At 39.4% G+C, this 25,900-nt stretch overlaps 1 protein-coding gene across 7 annotated transcripts in view; it reads left to right on the top strand.

Moving 5' to 3' along the window:
* Positions 1-25,900, top strand: part of EPB41L4B (erythrocyte membrane protein band 4.1 like 4B) — a 246,907-nt gene that overhangs the window by 84,137 nt on the left and 136,870 nt on the right. For all 7 annotated transcript variants that reach the window (XM_073332657.2, XM_073332653.2, XM_073332656.2 and 4 more), the window contains 3 exons: positions 18,369-18,411; positions 20,730-20,808; positions 24,801-24,845. In XM_073332657.2, the coding sequence (XP_073188758.1) occupies positions 18,369-18,411; positions 20,730-20,808; positions 24,801-24,845 (167 nt within the window). The remainder of the gene's footprint in view (positions 1-18,368; positions 18,412-20,729; positions 20,809-24,800; positions 24,846-25,900) is intronic.

A 25,900-nucleotide genomic window follows, 5' to 3' on the forward strand; every position in this document is an offset into this window, starting at 1 on the left:
CCATTTTACAAATTGATGAAACTGCAGGACAATAGTATTTAAAAAGTCTAATGTCCTGTGGCAAAAATACACTAAACTATTTGTTGCTTTTTGCTATAGGCATGTCCACCTTATTCTCTGTAATTTTGCTACCATTGCTGGCCATTTGAGTAGCAAATGAGATTTTAATGGCTTGGAAGGTAAACTGTTGCAATTGAGTTCTCTGAAATAAGTAAATATTTTCCATAGCGCACAGGAGGAAAAGATGCATTAAGATGTCATTAAGGTAGAACACTGGGGTCCTATGAGAGGAAGTACTGGTGTGTATGTATAGTAAAATGTAGTTTTTGAATTTTCCTTTTCAGAATTCTCAGTTTCATTATGTAGTGAACAGAAGATGCAATGGTCTAGCAAAAAATATTGTGTCAGAAGATGATTACATTTGATCAGTGTGTTACTGAACCAAAGTATCTCAGATCACCAAAATGCAATGATAAACCAGTACATGTACTAAAACAGGATGACATGGAAAAAGAATCTTGCATGTTGTAAATGAAGACCTATTTGAGAAAGAAAAACAAATCTGGTCTTATTTATAAGAAAACTTACTTTCTCCTAGTAGATTTGCTTGTACTTCATTAAATTGTATGTACTGATCCCCAGAAAACAAAACTATCAGCTGACAAGTTTCAAACACTGATTCTTCCCTTGTTGCAATAGTTGCTAACATTTGCTTATTTTGATATGGAATATTTTTTAAAAAATAAACTGGTCATTAGGTCACAGCTGTTGGAGACTTGTGGGTTCATTACTAGAAAAAATCTTAGAAAATTAGCAAAAACTGGATTCTAGATTGACTTTTGGTTTATATTTCCATGAAAAGCACGGAGTCTAAATCAGTGTCTACTTTTCTTTGCTTGTAAATAGAGCTGGTTGAAAATCAGAAAAATAATTTTATAAAATTTCTGAGTTGTCTCACGTTTGCTGCGTTTGAAATGGTCCCATTTTTCCATATTGGCATAATTTTTCAGATTTTTTTTTTAAAAATTTAAATTGTTTTCAAAATGGTTATAGAAAGTTGCCATTTACCCAAAATAGTTCCTCCTCTTCTCCCCGCCCCCCCATGGAGAACCAGATTTTCAGTAAACAAAAAATGTTAATGATTTCAATTTGAAGTGTATTAAAACATTGTGTGGATAAACAAAATCCAGATGATATCAAGTTTTAGTAATTTTTTGTTTCTGAGAAAAGGCCATTTTTCAATGGAAAGCTTCTTGCCTGAAAAATCTGGATCAGTTCTACAGGTATCTATGTAAATAAAGTTTTAAAAAAGCTACCTCTAAGAATCTTGAACCCAATCTTCAACTTAAATGAAAAATTATCCTTTGACCGTGCAGACTTTTTTTCCTCCTACTTTCTCCAGTGTCTGTTCTCTTCCCTGTTAGTCTCCTCATCTGTTCCCTACTTTACTACATCTATAGCTCTTTCATCTATAATCCCAAATAATTTCCATTCTGTGTTCCAGCTGCCACTGGGTGAGAGAGCATATGGGCTCGGCCCATCTGTCTGGGTGCATGCTCCCTTCTGTCACGGACACAACTGGCTGCCTTTTGCCCCTATAGAGTACACACTGCCCCATTTGCCCTAAGCATGGACGTTTGTGTAATATGAGTTCACTGTGCTCCTTCATAGCACAGCTGGCAGGAGATTGTAGCTGCAGTTCGTGGAGGCACAGAGCACAGCAGGGGAAGGAAATGGCCCAAGCAACAGGAGCAGAATTTCAAAGAAAAGCTACCTTTTGGGTCTTGAAGCAGCTCAGGATGGTCACCAAAGGGAACAGCAACTTTATAAAAACAACTCACTCCAGCAAGGAGAAGGGGAGAGAGGGAAGCAGACTAGAACCGAAAACAAGGCTGAGCAGGAGGAAGAGGAGACTCCTGGACCCCTGAACAGACAATCTGACTATTCCTTGTGCTAAGAGTAGTGTGTATGTGTGTTTAGAAATACCTTAGCAGAGTCTCTGTAACTTGCTATAATGTAATGCCTGAAGACCTTCTGGCTTCCCATTTCCTTCAACAGCTTGACTGGAACTCAGGGAGTATTTAATACCTAGTGGGGATGCTTGGGAAACCAGGCACTAGTTTCAGGGTTTAGGCAGTTCATGGTCCCCATTGACAAGAGGGATATCAGATTCAGGGTCTGCAGCTAGAGTGTGGGCCTAGAGGCCCAGAGGCAGGACCTAAACTCTGCCCATCCCCACCAAGCCAAGAGTATGTGGGACCTAAGGTTTCGGTTCAGTACAGTAGCCTGGTGAGTGTCCAGCAGAGGAAGATCATCCAGGGTTGTAACTCCATCTCATGTGCTGGCATGAACCTGCAGCTGCTAGTAGGAACCCCTCTTAGACACTCTGACTGTTAATACCCAGTCTCTTTTCCTTTACTTCAGCAGCCAGGTTGCAACATCATCATGGTTCTCATTTGTTTGCATGTGACATAACCTCACTCCAATCACTCTAACTTAACCTTTTGATTTATCCACCACATTTAATTTCCAGATACTTTCCATTTGTATACAGCATGTGATCTTGGTACTCTATTTAACTGATCAATTACACGGTTTTATTTAGCAAAGGCTACATTATTACCCTTCTACCACCTACCATTTCCCAATCCTTGCCTCAGTTCCTTTCCCCTTGTTCTGGCTTCTGGCCTTAACCCTCCTTCTTCTTGCTTGCTCATCCCAGCTTGCTTTACTTTGAGTGTAACTTGAGCCTCCATCTCTCAAGAAGTATTGCGTGTGTGCACCGCTGCATCTGTGCAGAGCCTGCCCACAGAGTCAGTTGCAGGATTGGAGGTTTGAGATTGTAAACTCTTTGAGGCTAAGACTCTCGACTGTATCTCAAGTGGCAAGCAGCTTTAAGCCAGCTCAGAAAGCGCCTGTCACAGCTCCTGATCAGTCAGGAGAGAGCACAGAATGCTGTGCTCTAAGGACAGCGACACCTCAGGAGCAGTTTGCTTTCACAGTTCCAGAACTTTGGCTGGGACCGAAAACCTCACTGTCTGTCTTGTAAAACTGGAGAGTCTGGCCAGCAGGTGCTGCCGGCAACTATGATTAATTATTTTAATTATTGTTATTAGAATACTGCTGGCCTAAATAAATGATATTTTTGGCAGAATAGCCATTCCTGCATTTTATTTACCTATCCAGCCTTTTTTATCATAAAAGCCATTTTAAGGAATAAGATTATTTGCAGCAGAGTTCATAAAATTACAACAGGAAATGCCCTTAAACAAATCTGTTAAATTGACTTGGCATCACTTTATGCCAATACAGTTTGGAAAAATCCATATAAATAAATATCTTACAATTCCAATATATTTATTAAAAGTTTGTATTTCCTTTATTCCAAAGCAAGGCTTTGTCCCATCGTCTTCACTTTCCGATTCTAGCCCTAGAGGTGAAAATAAGTATATTTAAACACGAAAAACTAACAAAAAATCCTCTACTACCTTGTGGGAAAATTTGATGGTAGAGGAAGGTGTTGGTTTGTGAGACAGAAAACTTTAAACGTTCTAAAGGCTATTTTATCATCCAGAAATAAATCTCTACTTCACAACTTGCAGGGTGATCATGACCATTACAAAATAAAACTAAATTCTATTCTAGCCAAACTCTGATGGCTTTGTGCTATATCTTATTCCTACAGAACTCAGTGGCAAAACTCCTAAGACTTGGTCCTTTATATCTATTTCAGTTGTAGTCCAACTGCAATACTTGTTGTACCTCACATATTCAAAGAAGAGTCTAACAACTAAGTCCTGTAGTATTCTAAAGCTCCCCAAATCTTTTCCTCTCTCTTTCTGAATAAAAAGCAATATGCTGCTACTCTGTAATTGTTCTTGTTTGTGAGAGGAAAAAGCTATGGGTAGAAATTGAAGAAACTGTCCGTGTTCTTTCGTGAGTTTTCCATTGCTCAGCTAACCCCAAATAAGACTAAATTCCAAAGAACTACTGCATCTCCAAAGCAAAGAAATTGAGCCTTAGATGAATGCAAATTCCTGCTACAATAGGAAATGTATGAACTGATTTGCACAAAATATTAAACTAACAATTTTTTGAGTGTTTGAAAATGTGAGGGTGGGGTTTTTTCCCTTTAATTCTCAATTCTTGTCTTTCATTGAGCCTAGAAGTGGAAGTAGCAAATCATACAAGACACTATTAGCACCTGGGTTGTTCCAATTGGAAGGCAGTAATTGATTGTGTGGCATATACAGTCTATAGTGGTTGATTTGGATAAATTGTTAGGTATCCAAATCAAACTTATTTGAGGTCCACCTGTTACTAAACTTGACCTACCTTTTGTTGAGGTTTATAATTTCCTTACTGCTTGTTCCCAAACACTCTTTTTCTGTTGTTACCTGTGATTGCCAGCTGTTTTTGTGAGGGGTAACAGTCCTCCCAGCCTCCAGAGAAAAAGAATACAGTCCCACACCTTGACTGAAAAGTGTCCTGTGTGTGCTGGCAAAACATTTGTACCCTTGTTTGTTTCTGTTTCTTATCATGTGTCCAAACAGAAGCAGTACTAGTATTTGATTAGTGTGGAGTCTAGTGTGATCTATTCTGTAATTTTGCTTCTGTTCCCAAAAGTAACTTATGGGATAAAAGGGAAGGTCCTCTTATGGATTGGTAACTGGTTCTTATGTTAAAAGAAACAAAGGGTAGGTATAACTGGTCAGTTTTCAGAATGGAGAGAGGTAAATAGTGGTGTCCCCCATGGGTCTGTTCTGGGACCAGACCTGTTCAACATATTCATAAATGATCTGGAAAAAGGGTTAAACAGTGAGGTGGCAAAATTAGCAGATGCAAAATTTGCAGATGATACAAAATTACTAAAGATAGTTAAGACCCAGGCAGACTGCAAAGAGCTACAAAAGGATCTCTCAAAACTGGGTGACTGGGCAATAAAATGGCAGATGAAATTTCATGTTAAATGCAAAGTAATACACATTGGAAAGCATAATCCCAACTATACATATAAAATGATGGGGTCTAAATTAGCTGTTACCACTCAAGGAAGAGATCTTAGTTGGATTCATTGTGGATAGTTCTCTGAAAACATCCACTCAATGTGCAGCGGCAGTCAAAAAATCGAACAGAATGCTGGGAATCATTAGGAAAGGGATAGATAATAAGACATAAAATATCACGTTGCCTCTATAAATCCATGGTACAGCCACATCTTGAATACTGTGTGCAGATGTGGTCGCCCCATCTAAAAAAAGATATATTGGAAAGGGTCCAGAAAATGGCACAAAAATTATTGGGGTTTGGAACGGCTTCCGTATGAGGAGAGATTAATAAGACCGGGACTTTTCAGCTTGGAAAAGAGACTGCTAAGGGGAGATATGATTGAGGACTATAAAATCATGACTGGTGTAGAGAAAGTAGATAAGGAAGTGGTGTTTACTACTTATCATAATACAAGAACGGGGGGGGGGTCACCAAATGAAATTAATAGGCAGCAGGTTTTAAAACAAATAAAAGGAAGTATTTTTTCACAGAATGCACAGTCAACCTGTGGAACTCCTTGCCAGAGGATGTTGTGAAGGCCAAGACCATAACAGGGTTCAAAAAAGAACTAGATAAATTCATGGAGGATAGGTCCATCAATGGCTATTAGCCAGCATGGGCAGGAATGGTGTAGCCTCTGTTTGCCAAAAGCCAATGAGCAACAGGGGATGGATCACTTGATGATTACCTGTTCTGTTCATTCTCTTTGGGGCACCTGGCACTGGCCATTGTCAGAAGACAGGATACTGGGCTAGATGGACCTTTGGTCTAACCCAGTAGGGCCGTTCTTATGTTATGTGATATGTTCTTTTTCTTTCATTCATATAATTTTAAAGGACAGGGATGTGTAGGAGCAGGAGATGAGATTAAAAGGAGCATGTACTAAAATATCAATTTGATCCCTTTTATTCCTCTTTCTGAGAAATCCTCTAACTTCCTGTTATTATTGACAGTCCTAGACTGATGTTTAATTCATTCACTGCAAGGTATTTACTGGGAGGGGCAACGAGATGGGCTGGGCGGCCTCACTGGAAATGTGCTAAAAGAAACTCAAAAAAGCATTTGTTTTACTTTCTAAGGTGTAAGAAGTAAGAAAAGGGCAATTCTGAGGATTAGAGAATACATAAGACGCTATCACATACAGCACAGTCTTTAATAACAACAAGAAGAAAGCATCAATAACCAAGTGCTGCATTGACTGAAACCAGGGAATTTGCATCTTTGGGGAAGGTGCACCAAAGTAGGTGACAGCCCAGTTATCTCCACCTGGCTCAAGTAGGAGTAACTAGAGATACACACAAAAGGCAGGAATATTCAACCAAAGTGACTTCTGCACACTGGAGTTTGGGGGCTTGCATGGGTGGGAAAGGCCAGCTCCTGACTGCTCTTATTTTCTGTCCACAGCATACGCTATGGATAAAGTCAGGGCCTGATCCAATACCCACTGAAGACCATTGGAACCTTTTCATTTATTTCAATGTGTCTTGGGTCAGGGCACGGAAATGTTGTGGACATATGGAAATTTGTGAAGAATGTGGAATGACAGATCTGCACCTTCCCTGGTGTGCAAATCCACTCCATTCCCTGTTCCAGGCCACATCGGCCAGTGTGAGCTCAGACTCCAAGATAAGTACTGAGTGGTTAAAAGATGATCATAAAGCTTCAAAAGGAAGGGCCAGTCTCTTCAGACTTTCCTCTTGCAGGGTATCTTGTTTTTCCCTAAAGCTTGCCAGTTTGCTCAAACCATACAGTAACTTGAATTTAAATAAGTTAAATGGTAATGAGAAAAGCATTTTTAATCAGTAAGGTTTTTTTTCCCCCTGTTTCAATCATTCAGAGTTTTATGGTAGTGCTTTTATGTTTCCTTTTAAACTGCCAAATGTTTGAGAGATGGTGAGTGAGTAGCAACTCAAAGCAGTTGTTAGTCCAGCTAATGTGTTTCCTGAGAGCATAACACTCCCAGCTAGTGCTGAATGCTATAAATAGGGATGTTTGGAGCACAGTCGGAGACCACCTTAAATATATTAATTTTTAGGAGGGATGGAGTAGAAAACTAGTAAATATTTTGATGATGCAACAGATTCTGTTGCTGACTCTGCTATAGACTTACTGTTTCACATTGGGCAAATCACTTACCGGTAATCTGTCTGTGACTAAATTCCCCATTTATAAAAAGGTGAGAGTAATGCTTCTGTTCACCTACATTTTGTCCGTCTGTCTGTGGTGTAAGCTCTTTGGGGCAGGACCTGTCCCTAACTATGTGAATGTGTGGCATGCAGCACAGTGGGGCCCCAATCTCAGTTCAGACCTCTCAGTGCTATTGTAATACAAATAATAAATGTCTCCTTGCCCTCAGTGCTGAGGCTAATTGCAATGGTGATATGGACACCCATTAACTAAAAACGAGACTGAGGTAATTGGCTGGCTTCATGTAGCTACTCATCATGTGTCTCATGAATAACTACTTTCAGTTACCTCTGCCTAGGGCTGGATTTTACCAGCGAACTATACATGAAAGGCTTCAACACATTAAAAATTCCCAGACTATTCTAGTCCATAGTCGTCTTTAATCTTTTAGAAAGAATATGGGCTGTTTACCTGAAGGGCTTATGATAATACCATAGTAGAATTTTGAGAGGTGGTGGAGAAGCAGGCTCCTAAATTCTGAGGACTTATGACTAAGAAATTCTTTTCCCCCATGATACTTCATTCACACACACACCCCCGCTTTAAATACACAAAAACAATAGTACCCAACATGGCTAGGCTCAAGATTTTCTCCTATGTGTGGTGTGCATTGCTGGAAATTTTTCAGTCTCTTCCCACTCTGGGATTTAATCAGGCATATTGCCTATTTATTGTAAATTGTTTAGCTTATTTTTGTGAAGATGCGAGAAGCCTTCAGGCATGGATGCCTAGAAATTAAAGATTGTTATTTATTACTGAAGTTGATCTGGAGTGGCATCAGCTAGTCACCAGCACAGGAGCTGTACAACAAAAAGTCTAATGAGGTTTGTGCTACAGTGGGCAAATTGTTGTGCACAATTTTCTTTTCCTTTTGAGATGTGGAGTAACTGCAGGGGGAATAAGAGGAGGAAGGCTGTCTGTTGCACACAGTTCTTCAATGTGGTTTTCCAGGCTCAGATTCAGCTTGCAGCAGCATGCTTTAGGGCAATGGTTCTCAAACTTTGTACTGCTGACCCGTTTCACATAGTAAGCCTCTGAGTGTGACTCCTCCCCCACCCCTTATAAATTAAAAACACTTTTAATATATTTAACACCATTATAAATGCTGGAGGCAAAACGGCTTTGAGGTGGAGGCTGACAGCTCATGACCCCCTATGTAATAAGCTCGCAACCCCCAGTTGAGATCCTTTGCTTTAGGGGAAGCTATGTTTTATGGACAAAACTCCACCTGATGCCTTAACCCTTTAATTCTGCTTAGCAGAAACTTGTGACTCAAACTTACACCTGTGAAGCTCTATCATTTAGGTCAGACAGTAGCATGTGATACATATTAAAGGAATTCAATATGAATAGCCAGGTTCCCCCCCCCCCCCTTTTTTTTAAACTGTTTTCAGTGTAAAATATTTAGGTGTTATATGAGAATGACAGAAGTATAAGTGTATGTTGCTTTCAAGTTTGGGTTTTATATTGTAATTTTGTAATTGTGGTTCATTCCTGTATTTTAATGGTGAACAACACTCTCAGCACTTTGGTTAGCATTTTTATATGAAATATTATAGAATAATAACCTTAGATGGCATAACAATTAATAAAATATGTATAAGATTCATATGTTTGTTTTAGTGCTCATGCCCAAAGATGTCTGAACACTTAAGTAACACTTTTTAAATAAAAAAGCAAACCTTAAAATAATCCTTAGAAAACACTCCTGTATTATGGAGAGACAGTAACCTTTTTGCTAGTTAAGGTTGTAATCAGCTTCTCTTAAAAAAAACCTTATTTTAGTCCTTCTTATCACTATTGCTTGAAAAAATTACCAAGAATATAAACAAGAAAATTGAATTAATCAAATGGTTCAGGATTTACAGGTTATTAGAAGAAAAAGTTACCCTGATCTGAAAGATCAACTTTGTTTCCTTGTCTTCCCCTTGCTAAGGAACAGCTTGTTATGAGCTTTTCAAACTTTCCATGCTGTTAAATCTCCTGGAAAGCATGTACACTGGCTACCTTTGAAGTAAATAAGTTCAAATTAAGTAAAGCTTTTAACAGTTTGTGTTGTAGATAGTTTATGGCCAAGTGATTTCAGTGGGAGTTATGGACCTAATCCTGCCTTCTTTGATGTCACTGAGATCTTTCTGCCTTTAATTTCAGAGGGCACCAGATCTGGCAGTATATGTTTTTGTCAGTCTGTTGGCTGACTGCTAGTTAGGAAGAAAATCAGGGTCTTTCTGTAAGTGACCAATAGCTGAGATCTTCAGCTCAAGTGATAGAAGCCTCCTGTTTTTCAGATTTCCAGAACAGTAGTTCGCAAACTCGATTGGTTTAAAAAACTAATGTTTGAAGTATCACATGCTCCATTTTGTGCACATTTATTTTAGGCCATGTAAGCTTAACTTGAGTATTTATGAACTCCTAGTAAAATAAACTTTGGATTTGGCTGGTGGAGATCTTAATGTGGCAAATTAGAAGAGTAGACCGTTTGGCTGGGGGAGTCTAGGTGGGAGGTTTAGACCTGGTCAGGGATTTTTCAATTAAATGTTTTTTCTTTGGAAAACACCAATTTGTAAAACCCAAAACTTTTTGCAGGAACATACCAATTTCAGTGAAACTTTTTTGTGGAAACTGTTTGTCAGGTCTTGGATGGTATTTTTGCTCAAAACCAGAGAGATACCCACCCTAGACTAGCTTGATGGTCAGGGTGCTCACCTGGGAGGTTGGAGTCCTAGGTTCAAGTCCTTAGTCTGCCTGATTCAGAGTAGGGACTTAAAGCTGGCTCTCCCACATCCCAGAGAGTTGCCCTAGCAAACACGCTATTGACTATTCTGAGGTAAGTGAGAGAGTCAGTCTAAGTCAGTCAGTCTGTATCTCTCTCACAAAGAAAGAAGGTCTCAGTTTTGTCCTGACGCAGAATGGAGAAAAAAATTGCTATCAGATTCCCAAGGCGGGAAAACCCCTTCCTGCCTTTCTCTAATGAGATTGGGCTGAGGGTGGCTGGAATGTAAGTGGTGTGTATGTGTTGAGGGTGAAGAGAAGGGGGCCTGAGTGAGATTATCATTACATAAGGTTTTTTTTCTTCTGCTGATAATAGCCCATCTTAATTAATTGGTCTTGTTACAGTTGGTATGCCAACACCCATTTTTTCATGTTCTCTGTGTGTATATATCTTCCTACTACATTTTCCACTGCATGCGTCCGAGGAAGTGGGTTTTAGCCCATGAAAGCTTATGCCCAAATAAAATTGTTAGCCTCTAAGGTGTCATAAGTACTCCTCGTTTGTTTGGGTTTTTTTGGTGGAGGGTTGGGGAGTATTGGCTGGAAGTGGGGGCTTTACTTGGACATCAAGTACGTTCAGCTCCAGTTCACTGTTGTTCCAAGGCTTCAGGTTGCCAATTTCCCCTGAGCCAGAGAGATGTGCCAAGCAGTCCCTAGCCTCACTGGAGAAATTTTCCCACTGGTGTCCTCCTGCCCTTGTCTCTCAACTCCTCCCTGTAGGATAAGGGATTCACTATCCTTCTTCTTGGGGCTTCCTCTTTGGGGATACATTTTGGTGGTTTTGCTGATAGTCCATTGGCAATTATTTGATTATATAGTGCCAACTCTGCTCCTTGTTTACAGCCACTAAATGAGCCACTTTCTCATTATAAGAAAGCTAAAAATGTTAAATATTTTCCTAACTTCATTTTTCCATGTGATCAATAGCCGCAGTTGCCAGAAGAATGTTAAAAGATCATGAATGAGCAGGGAGATAGTCTCTATTAAAAAGTGGCCAGCACTATGAAAAGATTTGAGAATCCCTATACTAAGGGGAATATAGATGTTGACTGAATCAAAAATAATGGTCAATTTACCTGTCAAATATTGTCAAATAATGTAAAAAATTATAAAATTTGCTAAACCATTAATTCATTAGAACAGTAAGTAACAAAAAAAAGTAAGGCCTTGTCTACGCTACCACTTAAGTCGAGATAAGTTACATCGCTCAGGGGTGTGAAAAAACCACACCCCTGAGTGATGTAACTTACCTCGACTTAAAGCAGTGTCTGCACCGCACTGTGTCCTCATTGAGGAGGAGTAATTATGTCAATGGAAGAGCACTTTCCCATCAACATAATGTATCTTCACCAGATGCGCTAAATCGGCACCACTGCATTGATCGTAATGAAGACAAGCCCTAAGTCTCTGTGCTCTCCAAAAGGCTTAGCCTTAGATACTTATACCTAATTATAAAAAACTAATTCTTTAACTGAGTTATTTTAACTCAGAAAAATGCAAAGCGCAGTGAAATGACTTTCTAAAAACTGAAAGAATGGAGCCATAATGCAATCAAAAAGGTAAGCTGCCACTTCCATCAGGACATTCTTGCTGGAATTTTTGACAATAATTGACTGTGTGTTCAAATATAGGCGGTCAATTGACTGTTCAATTGTTTGTCAATCATGTTTACCAAACCCAGGTAAACATGGAAACGAATACTTAAGGACATCATAAATCTTATATTGTCCATATAAACAAATACATTATTCTTATCAAATACAAAGAAATGAATATTTTATCACTACACAGCAACATTGGCAACATGTCTAAGATGAAGCGAGGAAGGCTATTTTTCCATCCTTAGCTGTTGAGAAGAGGTGATATGTGTGTTCATATTATGCTAGTTCATTCTTTCATGTAGGATGAAGAATAAATGGTAGTGAAAACGTTAAGAGAAACTCCAATGCTGATGGGTTCTTAATAGACTATTTTACAGCATTCAAATATAAACAGTATTGTTCAGTGAAATGGGCAAATCTGACATATCACCTTCAGTCACAGGCACAATGATGATACTTTTACTGAAACTTCACAGATATTCTTCCCTTACTATCTTACTTATTTTTCCCCACAACATCCTAGCATTTCATTCCAAAAAGGGAAAACCCTGTCCCTTAAACTTCTCTTAGTAAAGCTTCCTGTCTTAAAATATTTGGTCAACAGACATTAGAGCCATGTTTAACATAATGATGGTAAAGCTCGTAACTTCTTTCCACTGCAGTGCTTCCACTGGATGTTGACAGGAAGTTAACCAGGTGGAGTGGAATTGTTTATTTCGTACTTCGAAAGGTCTGGATTCTGCCCTAAATTTGTTCAGTTACCTCTTATCATATTGTAATCCCTTAACTAAAATATACATTAATGGGACCTATCATCTTTCTTCGCGCTAGCACTTGCAGTTAGAGAATCCCCTGCTATTATAGGTCACCACTCTCAGTTCAAACTTGCCTTCTATGCAGAAGTTTTAGTACTCTGTATTTCAAACCTCACTTCATCTGTTACACATCTTCTCATTTCTCCACATTTTTAAAACTTTTTGGATAGAAAATTATTGCAACCCAATCCAGATCTTAGTTGCTAATTTTAGCGTTCTAACACATGTTGCAGACTTGTAAAATAAATATGGATAAGTCAACCTGTCCTGTGTAGAGGGGAGTATTAGCATAATCATTACGTGAAACATCCACATATAGTCTGTGGGTATGTAAACACTGTTGATTTACAGTTGGGTTAAAACTTTCTTAAAACAGGTATGTCTTGTGTTTGAACCCGAGACTCTGTTCTGATCTAATCTTACCTTTCTGACAAATAGCATCTAATATCTCTTCTCTGGGTCTTTGCAGCTGCATCATCCATATGGAACATAACTGTCTTGGTGAGGTCATAGAATATGATGTGTACCATAGGGAAACCAGATTCTAATCTATGTAAATTTTTGGGAGTGTAGTCATCACTCACTTATATATTTGTAAAGTCCATATAACAATGTGGCCCCAATTCTGTTCAGTACCCTAATTATTATTAAAGGTGACCTTCAGAAGAGAAGAAAAAGGGTTTGTGCTCTTATTTCTTTTTTAAAACTTTATACTGTATAAAGAAGGCATGACCATGTTTTCATTGGATATTTTTTGCCTTGAAAAATTATTTTGGTATTTTCCTTGCTTGTGTTTTTACCTTAGAAATTCAGATCTTGTCTATCTTGGAAGAACTGGTAGGATTAGGGTACCAGAGATACCACTCAAACAAAACCTTATTGAGAGGGAAGTGTTATTGGTTCAGATTGTTGATTTAAAGCTCTTTGCTTTTTGTTCATGTTAACGCTTAACAAACCTTAGGAAGAAAATGTATTTGACAGCGGTTCAGTGCCCCCCACCTGTTAATGGCTGAGAGAGTTTGTAGATGGTATCTCTTGACACTTCCAATAAGTCTTCCAGCAAAACCAGACTTGCCATTCAGGACATTCTGAAGGTTGAAAACAAGCAGGGACAAAACATTTTGCAGGTCTTCTTTATGCATAATAAAGCAGCAAAACAAGTAACAAAAAAGGGTCAAACCCAATTTTTTTCCTTTGCAGGTCACCTCTGAGGGCTTTGTAGCTCAAGACCAGGACTTTGAATTCTTTTATGAAGCAAATGGGGAGCCAATGGAGTTTTCAAAGCACAGGTGTGTGGTGTATTTGTCAGCCTGTATTGCTTAAGAGGCATGCTGGTGCAGTTATACCAACTTCAGTCGGCAGTTGCAGTCATCCTTGGAGTGTTCCAGTAGGTACAGTTTATTGGCTGTATCTTGACATAAATGCATCTCTTACCTTATATGGCTGTTCTATTTTGGGAAAATATTGGCTGTTACCATTATTGAGGAATTACTCACAGTATTTTCCTTCAAGGAGATAGAAAGTGATTAAATAAACAGAGAAGTAACTGGAAATTATCCTAATTCATTTTTGCATCAGTTTTGTGAAACAAAAAGGACAAAAATAGAAATCATTTGGGATAAATCTAACATTCTGTTTAATAAATATATCCTTCAAACAAAATCTAGCAAGTTTTCTCGCCAATGGAAATGATCTGGTATAATAATGATTTCATTTCTGCAATGACCTTGGAAATAATATTGCTATTAATTCCAACCAGGTCCTTAAAAACTAAAAACATTGGGCCTGATTCACCATTGTTACACTGGTATAGAAACCAAGTGTAACTCCATTGCAAACATTCTCAGTTGGTGATGTCCATTAAGTTGCTTCACTTTTACACCAGTGTAATGCAGTGGTGAATCAGGCCTACCATGGTTACTGCCATATTACACACACCTTGATGAAGACTAATAAAAGACATCAAGACAATGATGTCTCAAATAACTGTCAAAATGCAGGTAGCCATTTTTCTTTGCCTTGAACATTCAATGTATAAAAATAAAAAAATTATTATTGAACTTCATGTAGAAAAATAAATTTCATAACTGAATTATGCTCAAATAAATTGGTTAGTCTCTAAGGTGCCACAAGTACTCCTTTTCTTTTTGCGATTAATCTTTCTGACCTTTCAAGGGCACTAATAACTTGCTCAGAGTCCAAATTGGAGTAGTGGACTGTAGTGTGGTAGGAAAAGAAGACTACCTAATTTCTACTCTTGTATCATCCTGAAAGGACCCCTTCTAAGCAGTGGCTCCTTGATGCACTTGGACCCTCACAACTTGAAGTCCATTAGCCTGAGCTCCAGCTTTTCAAACGAGGCAGCGCATCTGCAGAAGTTATCAAAAAGAGTTCTTGTGGAGTCCCCCAACTCCAGGCAGCTTCATACTAAGACTTCTGGAATTCACCCTTTTGTGTTCACATTCTTAGTCAGGGATAGTGATTATGGGTTCCAGTCAATAGCTTGTAACATAGCCAAGTAATGTTTGGTTCTTGGCAAGGATGCCATGAAGTCTTCACTTCCGTTTTTAAGCCATTCGTCTGGCTGGCTGTCAATAATAAGAGCATCTGATTTTTTGTTTAGAGGCTAGGGCCTGCATTCCATGGGCATATGGAAGTCTGGCTTCTGAACTGGTGTGCTCCCAGTTTTTATGGCAGCAGAAGCCTATGTTGTTTTTTCTTGACACACTTTCAGTGTTCCTGGCCACCTCAGCCATCCAGACAACTGCAGCTTATGGGGAGGAGTAGGGTGATAAGGGTTATTACTTGGGTTCAGAGGGCCTGTAAGAAAACTAACACTACTGTGGAGAAACATCCAGACATTGACTATGGTGGATTTTAGCCCAGTTTTTGCAGAAGCTGTCCAAAACAGCTGGGGTTAAGTTGATAGCCGTTCATGAATCTACAAAGGCTACACTCGCCCCCTATTTTGGACAGTGCTGAATAAAGGTATAATGGACCCCTCATGCATCTGAGTTTGCTTCTCAAAGGAGTGAATGTAAAATGATGCCCAGTGCTTGCTGTTTGTTGTCCCCTGGAGAATCCTACATTTATGACTGTACTGTATAAGTAGCAGGAATGAAAGGTTACAAATGTACATTAGCTGTTGAAGCTAGAATCTCATGTAATGGTCTATTTTGCTACTTATTAGATTCTTCAACATTTCTTAAAAATTGCTAGTTTTTGTAAAATTATGTACATGTGACAGATGAATTGGTAATTTGCAGTGTTATGGATGTTTAGCAGAATACCACGTGCAGACATTCTAAAACGTGTTAATCATTTACAATACAGTAACTCCTCACTTAACGTTGTAGTTATGTTCCTGAAAAATGCAACTTTAAGTGAAACGATGTTAAACAAATCCAATTTTCCCATAAGATTTAATGTAAATGCAGGGGGTTAGGTTCCAAGGAAATTTTTTGGGGACAGACACAAAAGGCATTATATACTGTACAGTATTGTGGTTGGGAAGTGCCCCGGCTTACCCCACACAGGCACAGCCCGCTGCAGGCAAGGACGCACCTTTGTGGCAGCTTACCCAGAGAAGAACAGGCACTGACTTTGCTGGGGGATGCTCCAGGCCCACCTCTTCCCACCCCCGCTCCGTCTTCTCTCCGGAGCACGCAACATCCCCGTTCCTTCCCCGTACCTGTTTGGCAGCGCTTAGGACTTTCTGGGAGTGAGAGAGAGGAGTGGAGACGCAGTGCAATGCTCTCTTGCAAAGTCGCTGCTTTTCCACAAAATCTTACATGCAGTGTACAGAGCAGGCAGCCAAATTGTTATAAGGGAGCATTGCAGACCTTTAAATGAGCATGTTCCCTAATGGAGCAGCGACGTAACTTTGAAACAGCTTTAAGCGGGAGGACGTTAAGTGAGGAATTACTGTACACACAATGAAGATAATTCAAAAAAGAGTACTGCAGCTTTCTCAGCACAGTTGGAAGGTGAATAAAAAAGTGAAAAGATGGATTTTTTTTTTACTTTTTAGTTTAGAAATCAAACACTGAAGAGTAGTATTCCATGTTTGGGTAAGTGTAACACTAAATTGTCATCTTAAATTTTTGTAAGGGCTTCGGTATATGCTTTTTTAGTCTAGATGAACTCCAAACAGTCATAGAACTGAACTTGTGTATTAGAAATCCTTAAGAAAATGGAATTGTATGTACATCCTGAATTTAACTTGAAATGACAATACTGATAAATGTGGATAATGCTCCTATAAATATAGCTGGGGATATATTTTGCTGACTAATGTGTTCATTGAAGTAAAATGTTCCTCTTCTCCAGAACAAAAAAAAAAAAGTTCTAATTGCATAATTTCAATCAAAAGAGCAAAGCTTGAATAATTTTGTTTCTTCTCAGAAACTTGAAATGATTACTAGCTGATTTCTTGTGAATGTATATTTGCTGGATGAGAGATAAATAATTGATTTTGTGTATATTAGTTTACAGCTATGTAATATATTTGTATAAAAATTATAACATTTTATTTTCACTATGGTGCTGGTTCTCAAATTTGTAAAGAGGTGGCTTCCTTGGTAACTTCTCCCAAGGGAGTCCAGGCGAGCTCTGGGCAACTAAAAGCACATTTAGAATAATCGTTCTATTTCTTTTTTATTCTGCAGGGAATTTATTTGCTATTTGGGTTATGGGTTGGCAAACTTTTAAAATACACTTTTTACAACTAGCTGTTGCATAAATTTTGCTTTCAATTAAGGCATCCAGAGTAAAACTGTGGTTGTGCTATTTTATTAATTATTTTCACATGCATTTAGCAAAAGCAGAGGAGAATCTATTGAATACCAAGTATTCACTCTGATTCTGCTTTTGCTTAATATAGAATGGAAATGCCCCAACAAGAAAAGCAAGCAAAAGGAACAGGCTTCTTTTTCTGAATGTTGCTGCTTCAAACTTACTGGTCTTATTAATTTATTTTATATGTTTTTAAATAAACAGCAAAAAATGGGAAGAGAATTTGTCTTATGGTAAGGTGGCCCAAATTATCTTCTGCAATTTAGTGAGGGGACTATCTCGACAAGTTCTCATAATTTAATATTTATATTTTGGTAACACACCCAGATGCCTCATTCGGGCATGATGATTCACGCTGGGCACTGTACAGGAACAGTATAAAACTTAGGACTAGTCTGCACTGGAAAAGGTTTGCCAGTAAAGCAGAGCGTCCTTGTGTAGACAGAGTTTATATTGGCTCAAGTGCTTTTTTTGGTGTAGCTCATACCGGTTCCCAGAACAAAATAAGCTATACCATCAAAGGCACTTTTTTGCCAGTATAACTTCGTTTCCATAAGGGCTTTTTCCAGTATAAAATGGGGTTTTTTTGTTTTGTTTGTTTTTTTTAAATAATCACACTCCTAACTGACATTGCTATACCAGCAAAAGTTTTAAGGGTGGAATAGGCCTTAGACTCTGAGCTTGAGAGAACCACAGAGTGGGTGGAGAAATGCAGAGAAGTGGAGGGAGCCATACGGGAGTGCCACTGAGTGGGATTGAACCAGACAATCGGCTGCCTTCAGAGGGTCATAAGTAACGGTTAAAGCATTGGGCCCAGAGTTTGAGGAAAACCTTCATTCCCTACATCCCACTGTAATTGTATGTTTGTTTTTACAGCCTTTCACTACTAATTGGGTTGTGCCTCACAAGGAGGAAGCTCCCATGGGTGTGTTTAACTTTTAAGGTCCCGTTTTACTGATAAGATAGGCACCTGAGCGCTGTGTGTGTGTTCAAAAAAACATTTTCTAGTGAAAACAGCCATAAAAGATTACCAGATAGATATGGAAGTCTTTGCTTTCACCTTCCTTTAAATGAATTTGTGCTCTATTAGTAAAATACCAGTAAAATCTTGAAAATGAATTACTTTTAAACACAGGTTTTCTTTTTTTAGCACTGGCTGGACCATTCTAAACCAATTAAGAAGCAAATAAAAAGTAAGTAACATCGGTCCACAAGTTTATTTTATTCCTCCCCTAAGAGTTCAGTTTAGAGTATTTGTGAACATGATTGTGAGGCTCCAAATGTTTCCGTAATATAGTGAATATTTCTCAGACAATGGATTCATGTTAATGGTTGGCTGCCTGGTGAAACCTTTTTGTATAAAAGCAAGGGTAATGGACCAATGAGTAATGCACCAATCTTCAACTCTCTCCTTTAAATATGATTTTTATTTACCACTTTTGTTGATGCCAAAAGTCCCTTCCTCCTGCCTGGAGTTACTTTTTCATAAACCAGGGCTGGGGAGCAAGCATCAGCTTAGGTTGCTGCTAATAGATTCAGCAGACAAATATCAGCTTAGAAAAGCTTATGTGATTTCTCCTAGGTGCCTGTTAATATTAGTTGGAGGCGTGGGGGAGAGTAGGAAGAAGCACTCCCCTTTCTTGTGACCCCTAAATTAGATGGGGAAATTGGCCTGGAAAAGAAGGAACGGTGGCAGGAGGGACCCAAGTGTTGGCAGTTCCTGTTGGAAGCTGCAGAAGTCCTTTGAGTTTCGTGTCCAGGTAGCCTCTGCTGCCTCCCCTTGCATCTTCACTGGTGTACTTTCACCTGGTTTAATGTACATAGTTCCTGGATATGTCTGGATTTTTGTGAGCTGAACTCATGTCATTGGTGGCAAGTGGATGCCAAGAGAGGCGGTCCTGAGACCATTACTGACAGGGATTGTTAACTCTTTCCTTTGGGAGAGGGTAAAGCTGCTAACTACCCTTAAACTATGATTCAACCCTGGCTCAATAAACTGTCCCTTGAAACATCTGTGTTCATCTGATTTCTCCAGCTTCATCGATCCCTATTAATCTGGAGTCAGGTCTGGGTATGATATGTAGACAGCAATAGTATCCTTGGGCAGTAAATGTCTGCTAGCAATGGACATAGGCCAGGTGTCCATGTTGATTTTATGAGATCTAACAATTACTGTAGGTATGGCTGATCATAAGATGCTACTGACCAATTTTCAAGATCTGGAAGGAGTGGACACAGGTTTTTCTTTAGTGCTCTCTGTTCTTTCCTTTCTCAGAGGGAGCTGCTCACCCACTTTGAGTGGCCCTTTCATGCAAGGCCTGCGGGGCACTATGCTTTCACTCTTACCACTTCTTGTGTGTATGAGTCTAATAGGGTAGATTGTGAAGAAATTTAGGGTCCATTGCCATTGATAGCTCTGGTGCTTGAATTGACCTCACCTTTTCATGACATCTCAACCTGCTTCTCTGTACTTGGATACGTGATCAGCAAGTGCTTATTCTCTGATATGCCAAGGAAAAGAGAAAATGATTCTAGAGGGAAGAATCAAATATTTTCTGCACAAGGCATTTTTAACAGATTTAGTTGCATTGCTTTCACGGTGTCTGGCCCAGTTAGGGGATTGTATGAGAACAAGCTGGCTCAGACCCATACTAGAGAAGGCAGTGGGGAAGCAACTTCATGGGGGTTGCAGTAGCTCCATCTCTCAGCACAATATGTCCTTTTCTTGCCAAAGTGGTTTGCATTTGTGAAGAAGTTTGGGTCCTCTATTGTCTTTGGACAGTGGTGCATATGGCTTTATTTTTTCCACCAGCAGCGGCTAGTGTTAAGAGGCAGTGCCTTGAGGAGGTAGATCTCACCGGCCAACTTTGTCACCTGTGGTTTTGACTTCTGAAACACCTCTTCTTGGGGTTACCCCTGAAGACAATTTTAAAGCTTCAACTAGTGCAGCTTTTGGCTGCCCATCTGCCTAGTAGATTGAGTGATCAATAGGCATTCAGAAACTACAGTGGTGATTGTCGTCATATAAGCACCTAGATAGAAAGGTGGTGGATTCTCCATTTCTTAATGTCTTCAAACAAAGACTGGATGCCTTTCTGGAAGATATACTTTAGCCAGACATGCACCATGATAGCCCAAATCAGCAAAAGTGTATTTGCTGAACCTTTTTAGCTTGAGAACTAAGGTGGGGAGGTTACTCTCTCATGTCCATCAGAGCTTGAATTTTTCCAACATTCCCAGCACAGTGCAAGGCACATCTTTTTGGACAAATATTTGTTTGACAAATGAGCCATGGCTTAATTTCTTATTATATTGGCTGTGGTAGCACACTAAAATGCTCACAACGGGCACATAATTATTTCTTGTTGTAAATAGTTTTAATTTAAGACACAAGTCAAATGTTACTGTGATGAGGATACTTTAAAATATAATTACTTTGTGTTAAATTTTTCTTGCTCTATGGGATCACCAAACCTGTGTAAACTTCTGTTTTGAATCTTTGTATATACAGTTGGACCTCCATACACTTTGCATTTCCGAATTAAATATTACTCATCAGAACCGAACAACCTTCACGAGGAGTTTACAAGGTAGGAAATAATTTTGATTGCTAAACTGATGTCTGACAATGGGGTGTATAAGGTATTTGGGGATTAAACTGTGGGGGAGGGAGGAATGTGGGTTATATGTGCTTCCTTGGTAGAATAGGCATCATATTCAATCTTCTAGTTGGTGTTTTATGACAGTCTAAGGGCCATATGCTCCCCTTTCCATTTTTTGCCCAAACCTGTTGCTTTGGCCTCTCAGGTGCTTTTGGATGGAGAGGCAGATGGGTCAGTGGTATTTCCCTCCCACTCTCCGTGTGTTTTAGGTTTTGTGACTCTTGAAAGGGAGCCGTGACTGGGTGGGTAGGAGCTGAACCTGGAAAAGGAGGACTCTCTGCAGCAGTATTGCCTGTCAAACCCATGGTGGGTGGGGGGATGGAAGGGGGTTTCCAATGTATAATGCCAACAGCTGGGCTCTGTGCTCTTCTCTGCTGTGAAATGTGGAGGTGATCAAATAAAAGTCAAATGGGTCAAAGACCCAAAATCAGCAGAATTTTGGGAGGATTGGGAGCAATGCAAACAGCTCAATCTTCTCTAACCCCCCCCCCCCAAGTCCCCCTCCACTTGTTCACAGTCTCCCTGCACTAATGGAAGCTGTTCGGTGACCATTCATCCTGTAGGGACTTCTTATCATTGTGTTGAGGCTGTGGATGACCTGTGGTCTTTGAGAACATTCCATACTTGTTAAGTGAGGAGCTCTCCCACAATTCAGAAGAAGGGGGGAATTGCCTATTTTTGCACTTCCCATTCCTCCCAACTCTTCTAGTCAGGCCAAATTGTGTGTCTAATTATTTTGTACCCCTTCCTGCTGTCATTTTTCTGTTTCTGACAATTTGGAACTTCTTGGTGTTTTTTTTTAATTTGCTCTGCATTGCTAATTGGGCCAAGCTGTTTCCACCATGCTCTTTAAAGATTATATTGATAATTTTGTAGTTTCTTTATAAGAAACTTTTAGTCAGCAGACCTCTGTTTACTATTTCCTTTTCTGATGCAGTGATTAAGTACTACTTTGACTGCTGTGCCACAAGATTAATGAGCTAATTGTAATTGCCCACTTACTTACTTTGAAACTTCCATAGAAGCCTTAATATACGTTACCAATTACTGCAATAGCAATAAACTGATAAAAGGCCACGCTTTTTCATACAGTCCATAATTAACCTATGGAACTCACTGCCACTGATATAATTGAGTTCAAGAGTTCAGTAGGATTCCTAAAAGGATGAGGCATCTGCATGTGTAATGAGAAGATTCATAGTTACATTATGTAGGATGATATATAAAAAACATTTTAGAATAGAGATACAGACACCCTTTGTCATTCTAATTTTTTTTAATGAACCTCCACTCTGGCTAAGTTGCATTTCCCAGCATTCTGTAGAATTAGGTAAGAGACCAGGACAGCAGGTGCAAATTCAGTGCAGGGAATGGGGGGAAGATTTATAGTGGTAACAAAATGAGCTAATTGAAGAAGAAATTACACTAGATCTTTGTCCTGTATAAAGATATTTTTAGCAGATGCCTTTTGAGGCTGTAAAAATAATGTGGTCACAGTTAACACTTTTATGGGGAAGTGATGACATTTCTTAAAATTTAATGCACCAAGGAAGGCATCTGCTGGCATTTTTGTCTACAGGGCTTCATTAGTTTTAGTCAGAATAACAATGGGTTGTTTCTTTTGAAGAATGTATTTTGTTCCTTGAAGTGGGATACCAGAAACTGAGATGCAATAGTAGGCTTGCACAGAAAAAGGAAATAACAGGGAGTCAGGTGTGGAGAGAGTTGCAATATTCCTCGGGCTAGCAAGTGGTGGTATTGCCTGGATTATTCCCCCCCAAAATTTACCAGCATTCATGTTATTTTGAAATCCTGGAGCAAAATAGTAGGGACAGATTTTCTAAGCCCAGATTCCTGTGGTGGTGCACAATTACTTTTACATATACAAATACTGACATGTAAGTGGCAACCCGGGTATCAGCTGTGTATGTAAGTTAGGCATGTGTAAAATTCTGACCCCTACTCTTTTTCCATGAGCTTTTCTGCTGCATAGCACACAGAAAAGCTTCCTAAACATGCCTTTGGTTCCTGTTCCCCTGTCTGTTTTGAACTGATTCAGTCTTCTAAACATTGAAAGGTCAGCTCACAATCTCCCAAACACATGAATGTGAAAAATTAGTTTGTTCGTTGCAAGGTGCTGGTGACTCACGGTGCCTGATCCTTCCTATTCTGTTCCCAACATGTCCTTCAGTGCCAGTAGAGAAAAGAATAGAGACGTTTGCTACGCTCTTCTTTTTGAAGACTGGAGACATGCATCATGCTGCTTTGAGCCCAGATGTCTTACTCATTTCATTCACCTCTTAACTCACCCCTCAGTGGGAGTGGGGGCAGGAGAGGCTGGGGCGGGGGCAGCCCCTGTCATCCCCTAACCTCAAAGAAGGACACCCTGCTCCAGAATACCCAAGGCAGGAGCATTTTGGCTTGGTCTATACTACCACTCATGTTGGTATAACTTATTTCACTTGGGGGTGTGAATAAGCCACCCCCAGAGCGACGTAAGTTACGCTGACTTAAGTGCAGGTGTAGACAGCGCTATATCAGTGGGATAGCATCTCCTGCCGACTTAGCTACCACCTCTTATGGAGGTGGATTTATTATACCGACAGGAGAGCTCTCGCCTGTCAGCATAGAGCATCTACACCAGATGCTCTACTAGCCCTCAGTGTGAGATTGCTGGGTGGGGTGGGGGCAGGAAAAGCCAGGTGAGATGCCCCAGGCAGCAAGGTGGTTGTGATTTTTCCCAATCCACAAACCTTTGTTTTAATAAAAATAAAACAAAGGAATCCTCAGGCTTAGGAAAGAGTGGCAAGTGGATAGGGCATTAGTCTGGGAAATGCAGATTCAGTTACCTGCTCCGCCACAGACCCCCTGTGTGGCCTTGGTCAGTCACTTGATCTCTCTATGCCTCCACATCCCCATCTGCAAAATGAGGATCTCTGAGTTAGGGAGTTTATTTACAGTTAAAGTTTGTGAGGCATGTAGGGTATGTCTACACTGCAGTGTAAGTTCAGGGTTAGTGGGACTTGAGTCAACTGACCTGTGTTAGGGAACTCTGGGCTTGAGTGTCTACGTTGTATTTTAACCCTACGTTAAGACCTTTCTAACTCATGCTTGAACCTAGGGCTCTGGTGTCCACACTACAGTGTGCAGACCCTAGTCAATGTCACCAAATCCCAGAGTACCTAGCACCCGCCCCTTTCCCCCAAAATGTGGCCGCTCTAGCCCTAGAACCATGTTGCACTGTGGGAAAACTTCACTGCCCACCCTACACATTACCAGGAAGCAGCTTGCTTTGCAAAAGGCTTGATCAGTTATCCATGAGCTCGGGCTCAAACACGGCTTGCATTACAGGGTAGACATACCCCTACACACTATAGCAATGAAGGCCATGTAAGAACCAAAGATATGCCTACCTATTTAGTTTCTATCTCCACTCATCATGGAATCTTTGTTCTTCTCTCATTCAAAGCTCTTCTGATTTTTAAAATAAAGCCATAATTGCCTTTAGACTTCATAGCTCATTTAGGCTGCAGTTCAGGACAGCACTTAAGTGTGGGCTTCAGTAGAATTAAGGCTCCGTGCTCAAAGCTGAGTACATGCTTTCAGTGCTCTCTTAAATAAGGATGGGTTCCTGAAATGCAGCTTTACGACTTCATCCTGCAATATGCTGAGCAATCCTCCAAGGTGTAGAATGTTCTGAACTCCCACTGACTTCGATGAGAGTTAAGGGTACTTAGCATCTACCAAGTGTGTGCAGTGCTCTTTGTAATTGATCCTGAAGGCTCATATAACTTACAAAATCAGTTTATGGAAATGTCTTGACTAAGCACGTACTCTTGACGAAGAGATGAGGGCTAAAAAGATGACTCTGTATGCGTTTGGTGGTTTGTTTATATTTATTTATTTAATGTATTTGTTAGGTACCTGTTTGTATTACAGCTCCGACAAGACATTCTTTCAGGAAAGTAAGTACATTTTTGTTCCTGTAACCTTGCTTAAAGTGTAAGTAACAGAGCACCACTTTAAGGGTTAAAAGTATTACTTTAAGCCCATAAGCTCTTTCTGTTATTCAAAGAAGTATATAAGGAATTGTAAATTGCATTTACTGATCCAGTGTTCTCTTGTACATTTTTCTTTTTCCATTAGAATACGGAAATGTATACACATACATTAATCATAACCAAATTAATAAAATCTAGTGGAATAAGAACTTTTTCATTTGGTCACAAGGTGATAGCAATATATCTATGCATGCAATATTATGCAGAGCTTTCTGTGTCAAACTTTAACCATTCAATTATCCTTAATGGCTATTTGTGTGTTACAGATTTAATTGTAAGTGAGCATTATGCTGCACGTAGCCATTCTTAAATATTCAAAAATTTAAAATACACTCATACAACATGATTAAAATAAAAAACCGTATATGAATCATAGTAGGTATCCTGTTACCTTACACATTTGTCAATATCAGAGTTGAAATTGAAATGAGAAATAGTCAAAATAAGACCCTTAAAAGAAACTGAGAAGCCCTGAGAGCTCTTAATTTGAACAATATATGGTGGTGAAACTGGACATTGTGTTGTGTATGTTTAAAAAAGAGAGAGAGAGAGAGTATACATGATTTTAATTTCCAAGTAGCAAGTTCCAGAAGAGAAACCTCATACTTCATTTGGTTAGAGAAATAATTCTTACACAAAGGACACAGTCCTCTTAAAATTGCTCATTTCTTCAGACATAGAAGAGCATGAAAAAGATTTGGTTAATAAATAGCTAAAGTACAGTAAATATTGTGGTTTTTAGGATATTAGAAGGTTTCAATCTTAACCAGAAGTTTATTATTTATTACACAACAGAACAAGTGGCACATACAAATGGGAAAACGATTATACTCTGTGTATAATTAGGGCAAAGAATGTCTTGATCTGTATGATTATTTAAAATGTAATGTGAGCTTGCCATACTTGTCAGTATGACAGATGCAAGGGAGTGGAAAAAACACTCGATAATAGTGTCAACG

This window comes from Lepidochelys kempii, chromosome 2, assembly GCF_965140285.1.
Source record: "Lepidochelys kempii isolate rLepKem1 chromosome 2, rLepKem1.hap1, whole genome shotgun sequence".
Taxonomy (NCBI): Eukaryota; Metazoa; Chordata; order Testudines; family Cheloniidae; genus Lepidochelys; species Lepidochelys kempii.